The sequence below is a fragment of the Choloepus didactylus genome, chromosome X, assembly GCF_015220235.1.
Source record: "Choloepus didactylus isolate mChoDid1 chromosome X, mChoDid1.pri, whole genome shotgun sequence".
Classification (NCBI taxonomy): Eukaryota; Metazoa; Chordata; class Mammalia; order Pilosa; family Megalonychidae; genus Choloepus; species Choloepus didactylus.
Genome location: NC_051334.1, coordinates 152,318,851 through 152,325,257, shown reverse-complemented (window position 1 = coordinate 152,325,257; position 6,407 = coordinate 152,318,851). Strand labels below are relative to the sequence as shown.

The window sequence follows — 6,407 nt, the reverse complement described above, 5'->3', positions numbered from 1 at the left end:
TACACAACTGTATGATGATACTGTGAACAATTGATTGTACATTTTGGATGACTGTATATGTGAATATATCTCAATAAAATTGCAGAAAAAAAAGAACTCACCAATAGCACCACATGTCCTTTTAAATTGTCTAATAATATTTGAAGTATTTGAGGTTTGATATTTTTTGCTACTGAAGTTAGAATACATATCTAGATTTTTATAACAAAAACAGTATGAAGGATTTGAATCTCTATGATATTCCCCACACTTACTGTTTCCATTTATAATGAAGAATAAATGATATTTTAGCAAGAGAGAAAAAGAACAAGAGTGAAAAATAGAGAATGAATGAAGAAATGATTGTCTTTGGTTCTTTACCCTGTGACTTTAATTTTAGCCTGCCTTATGTTGCTGAATTTATGCAATGGGCTTTTGATTGGCAAGGCAATTGTTAGGGTTTTAAATGTAAGCTTAGCTGTTGAATGGACAGTATTTGTGGTAAGCAAATTATGATGTGCTCAGGGAGTTTAGTGTTGAGATAGAACTAAAACTATTAAAAATATCTGAGGATAAACATCTCAGTTCCTTTAAAAGCAATGCCGTAGTCTGAACAAGAAGCAAATTAAGAAACAGGAAAATAACTCTGGTTTATACCAGCCATGTGTGGCCGCCATAGCCAATTTGTTAGTTCATTGTAGTTGGATTTCTGAATTATTTTTTTAATACTACATTATTGCCATCTTTAAAAGGAATGTGGGCTTCCGTTTCCGACCGCGGCCGCCGAGCCGTGCATGTGCGGCAATAACATGTCAGCCCCGCTGCCCGCCATCGTGCCCGCCGCCCGCAAGGCCACCGCGGCGGTTATTTTTCTTCACGGATTGGGAGACACAGGGCCAGTTATGCCTGTAACATTAAATATGAATATGACTATGCCTTCTTGGTTTGATATTATTGGGCTTTCACCTGGTTCACAGGAAGATGAACCTGGAATCAAGCAGGCGGCAGAAAATGTCAAATCTTTGATAGACCAAGAAGTGAAGAATGGAATTCCTTCTAACAGGATTATTTTGGGAGGATTTTCCCAGGGAGGAGCTTTATCTTTATATACTGCTCTTACCACGCAGCAGAAACTGGCAGGTGTCATTGCACTCAGTTGCTGGCTTCCACTTCGGGATTCATTTCCACAGGGTCCTATCACTGGCACTAATAAAGACATATCTATCCTCCAGTGTCATGGAGATTGTGACCCCTTAGTCCCCCTAATGTTTGGTTCCGTTACTACTGAAAAGCTAAAAACATTGGTAAATCCAGCCAATGTAGCCTTCAAAACCTATGGGGGCTTGATGCACAGTTCATGTCACCAGGAAATGATGGATATCAAGCAATTCATTGATAAAGTCCTACCGTCAGTTGATTGACATCACTAAGAGGCCTTGGGTAGAAGTACACCAGCATCACTGTAGTAGAGTAGAAACTTTTAAAATGTGCCCAATCCTGAAACCTCTTGTTTGCAGTGTTAGAATGTTTTGCAAATACGTACCAATGACACAAACTAAATGTCTCCTCATGGGAAATGTATGTTCTTTTAAGTTTCTTTTCATGTATCTGTATATTGTGATCCCAGAGTAATACTAGTATTAAAATAGGTAAAGCAGCTGGCTTCTTTTTCCCAAATGTAATTCAGAAAAATAATAAAATACTGCAACCAGAATATTCATTACATCATTTGGAAGTTATTAGTATGCTTAGAGAAAATTTGTTCAGGTTTAAATGAGTAATTAAGATATAAATGATTTAAGTGCATCATGACTTAGACTATGGATTTATTCCCAAACTGCCTAGTCACCACACAGTGGCTGTATTTTTATGTATGTATTCATATATACATAATAATTGTAATACAAAATAAGGTGGTATTGATATACATCAAAATGATAGTACAAAATGAGATGGTATTATATAATTCCTAATAATAGGGATAATACTTTTAAGTGTTAATGAAAGAGTAATATTGCTCTCCTCAATTAATGCCCTTTTATTTGGGGGACCAGACTTTTTTTCTTATCATTTCCATTTAATACTCTTTCTCCTTTCTAGAAAAGGCATGTGTTCTGCCTTTATTATCCTTCATAGGAGACCAAATATTGCTTCCCTGCCATAGACATCAGATGTTAATAAATGCTGTAATTTGACATTCTGAATCACAGACATATGGTATTTATGATGTATTTATACTTATAATGAAACCAGACATCACTTAAAACTTCTGTGCTACTTATTTCTTTAACTGTTTTTTAGTCCAAATTTAGACTTACTCAGTTATTAGAATCTTTAGTTCAGGGAACAGAATGATTCTGTGGTTTTAATTTTCTGTAATCAAATGGAAGAATGATTAGATCATACTTTACTATGTTCTGAAATTTTAAGACTTGATCTTAAAAATTGTAATTTCTAAGGTGATTTGATCTAAGATGATTCTCCTTGTAGTATAGAGTTTAATTTTACTTACTTTGTACATGTTTGAAACCAGCTACTGTGGAAAATTAGAATCCATCAGAAAATTTTGCTTTGGTTTTTATCTGCCAGTGAACATCTTTGAAATTTTGACTTTAATCAAATGATATTTTAGTTTTTGTGCAAACATAAAAATAGCAATCCTTTGATTTTATATAGTCAGTATTTTCAGATTACTGTAAAATTATTTGAAAACAAATTTCTGGGTAATAAAGGGTAGTCAGAACTTGATACATATGGTATAGTTACCACACAGTTTAATATTTAATTGAAGTGTATGCTTGGTATTTTGAATTGCTAGTTTTGGGGTTTTATTCCAACTGATAAAACGATGGAATTGCGTCAGTATAAATGGGTGCTAATTGATAAAGGAAATAATTTGGCAGTGTACAATATAGAATGTTAATAATTAAGCCATATGTTTATGTCTGGATTTAAAACTTTTAAACAATCATTTACAAACACATTGTCTTTTATTTTGAAGAATATAAAGTTATATTCAGTTATACAAATAAACATCTTATTTATGGTCAAGATACCTTATTCCATTGAAAAGTTTTGCTGTAGTGTGGGAAAATGTAAATCTTTTTCACGGTTTGTATCAATGTGAAATAAAATTTAATTCTGCCTTAAAAAAAAAAAAAAAAAAAAGGAATGTGGTCATTTGTCAGCTTCATGCATTGATAAGTAGGTATGCAACTCCCACTGCTTTTCATGTGTGTCTAACTTTTGCCACTCTGCTGAAAAATATGTGACAAAACAGAAGTCAGTATATTGCTTTTTAGTTCCTCAGTAAAAACGGCTTCAGCAGGAGGTATAGTATAATACCTAGTGCTCAAGAGTAGAAATGATTCATTTCAGCCTGAAAGCACTGGAGTGCATTTCATGTACTTGGTTAGGAACTAGACACTGAGAAAGGCAAATCAGAAGATGTGGCTTCTTTCCTCAAAGTCATAGCCTTTAGGATGAGAAATAATATCTGTACACACACACACAGGGAATATCAATCAATATCCTACTGCTGTATAACAAATCACCAAAACTTAGCTGCTTAAAACAAGATCAATTAATTTTTTTATTATAGAAGTTAAGGGTTTACAGAACAATCATGCATAAAATACAGGATTCCCATATACCATCCCACCACCACCATCTTGCATTGGTGGGGAACATTTGTTACAATTGATGATAGCACTTTTTTTTTTTATTAAATTCAGTTTTATTGAAATACATTCACACACCATACAATCATCCATGGTATACAATCCACTGTCCACAGTATGATAACATAGTTATGCGTTCATCACCACAATCTATCTCTGAACATTTTCCTTACATCAGAAAGAACCAGAACAAGAATAAAAAATAAAAGTGAAAAATGAACACCCAAATCATCCCCCCCATCCCACCCCATTTGTCCTTTAGTTTTTATCCCCATTTTTCTACTCATCCATACACTAGATAAAGGGGTGTGATCCACAAGGTCTTCACAATCACACTGTCACCCCTTGTAATCTACATTATTATATAATTGTCTTCAGGAGTCCAGATGCTGGGTTGGAGTTTGGTAGTTTCAGGTATTTACTTCTAGCTATTCCAATACATTAAAACCTAAGAGGTGTTATCTATATAGTGCATAAGAATGTCCACCAGAGTGAACTCTCGACTCCATTTGAAATCTCTCAGCCACTGAAACCATTTCGTCTCATTTTGCATCCCCCTTTTGGTCAAGAAGATACTCTCAGTCCCACGATGCCAGGTCCACATTCATCCCCGGGAGTCATATTCTGCATTGCGAGGGAGATTTGCAACCCTGGGAATCAGGTCCCATGTAGGGGGGAGGGCAGCGAGTTCACCTGTCGAGATGGCTCAGTTAGAGAGAGAGGGCCACATCCGAGCAACAAAAAGGTACTCAGGGGGAGACTCTTAGGCACAATTACATGCAAGTTTAGACTCTCCTTTGCAGTAATGAGCTTCATAAGGGCAAGTCCCATGATCGAGGGCTCAGCACATCAAACCGCCAGTCCCAATGTTTGTGACAACATCAACACCAGTCCAGGTGAGGATGTCCAACACATCCGCACCTTCCCCCAGATCCTTGGGGCTGGGGAGGGGGAGGCTGTAAATATATTTTTTATTATCTGCCCAAATTACTCTGGGATGTGTCACTATTTCACCCCAGCCTATACTAACCTACCGTATCTCACTTCCTATTCAAAGTTCCATGAAATTGTGGTGTTTGAACAAATCAACTGAAGAGTCATACCATTTAGAAAATTTAGATCCTGTACCAAATAGATATCTCTTCCCTTGGTCTCATATGGAAGTTGAAGTTATAAAACACAGTCAGTTTCAACCTTTACCCTTTGGCCTGGCTTGCCCTGGTCTTAACCAGACCTGCTTCATTCATATCACTAATAGAAGTCTGGGCTCTTTTTCAGCTTTCTTTTTTAACAGTTGCCATATGCACTAATACTGACATTCATATCTGCTGAGCTCTAGCTCTGAGTTTCAGGTATCTCAGAGATATGCATTGTTCCAGAGACCAATCAGGTTATATGCTAGGGGATCAGCATCTCAAAGTTTAGAGATAGGCATTACAATTCAGGGATAGAGTTAACTGCTGTAAGAGCTTACAATCTAGGGACTATTACAATTATTATGTCCACATTAGGCTATGTTCTAAGATTCAATTCTGAGTTTACACATTGTAGTTAATCCATATTGGTGAGGCATCATCCCTCTCACCATGTTTTCTCCAACACTTTTACTCCTTTATATATATTTTCCTACAATTTTATAGAGTTATATTCACATACCATACATTTACCCACAGTGTACAATCAGTTGTTCATGGTATCATCATAAAGTTGTACATTTATCACCACAAGCAGCACTTGAACATATTGATTACTACAAGAAAAAAAAAAATTTTTTTTAGCAATAAGAAAAAAAATGATAAAAAGAAAAATAACATCATACAATACAATATACTAGTAAGGAGAGCAAATAACACCACTACCAAGAATCCCATATTCCTCCCCTATATCCCCCTCTCATATACATTTAACATTGGCATATTGCCTTTGTTACATTTAATGGAGGTATATTACAATGTTACTGTTGACCATAGACTCCAGTTTGCTTTGATTATGTTTTTTCCTGAATACCATCCCCTTTTCAACTCCCTACATGGTTGACATTCATTTGCTTTCCCACATGCAAAAACATTTTTATATTTATATATTTAGTAACAGTCATTGGCCACTCCAGTTTTTGCCACATTATGCAGTCCCAGTCTTTATCATCTATCTTTACCTCTGGTGTCATACATTCTCCTATCCCACCTCTTTCAGCTTTACTCACAGACATCTTTGTTCAGTGTACTTACAATACTGTGCTAGATGATAGCACTTTTTAAATAACTGTACTTTTTTTTACAGTAGTTGCCTTAGTTACAATTGATGAAAGATTGCTAAAATAGTACTACTAACTATTGTCCATAGGTTACACTAAGTGCATTTTACCCACATACCACTCTATTATTAACACCTTGTATTAGTGTCATACAGTTGCCATAATTCATGAAAGAAAATTCTTATACTTGTACTGTTAACTATAGTCCGTCATCTACAATAGGGTTCACTGTGTTCTACAGTCCTTTGTTTTAACATTTAATTTTTCTTGAGTAACATATGTGACCTAAAGTCTCCTCTTTTAACCATATTGACCTATATAATTCAGTGCTGCTAATTACAATCACAATAATGTGCTACCATCACCACCATCAATTCCCAAACCTTTGCAATCAAGATTAATAAAAATTGTGTACAAATAAAGCATCAACTCCACATTCTCTAACCCAAATCTATCCTCTGGTAACCTATATTCTAGATTCTAACTCTATGAGT

The 6,407-nt window shown here is 35.4% G+C and overlaps 1 protein-coding gene across 1 annotated transcript; it reads left to right on the top strand.

Moving 5' to 3' along the window:
• Nucleotides 1–758: 758 nt before the first annotated feature.
• On the top strand, nucleotides 759–3,032 carry LOC119522855 (acyl-protein thioesterase 1-like). The gene has a single exon (XM_037821542.1). The coding sequence runs from the start codon at nucleotides 774–776 to the stop codon at nucleotides 1,398–1,400; it is 627 nt and encodes a 208-aa protein (XP_037677470.1). The 5' UTR covers nucleotides 759–773; the 3' UTR covers nucleotides 1,401–3,032.
• Nucleotides 3,033–6,407: the final 3,375 nt, after the last annotated feature.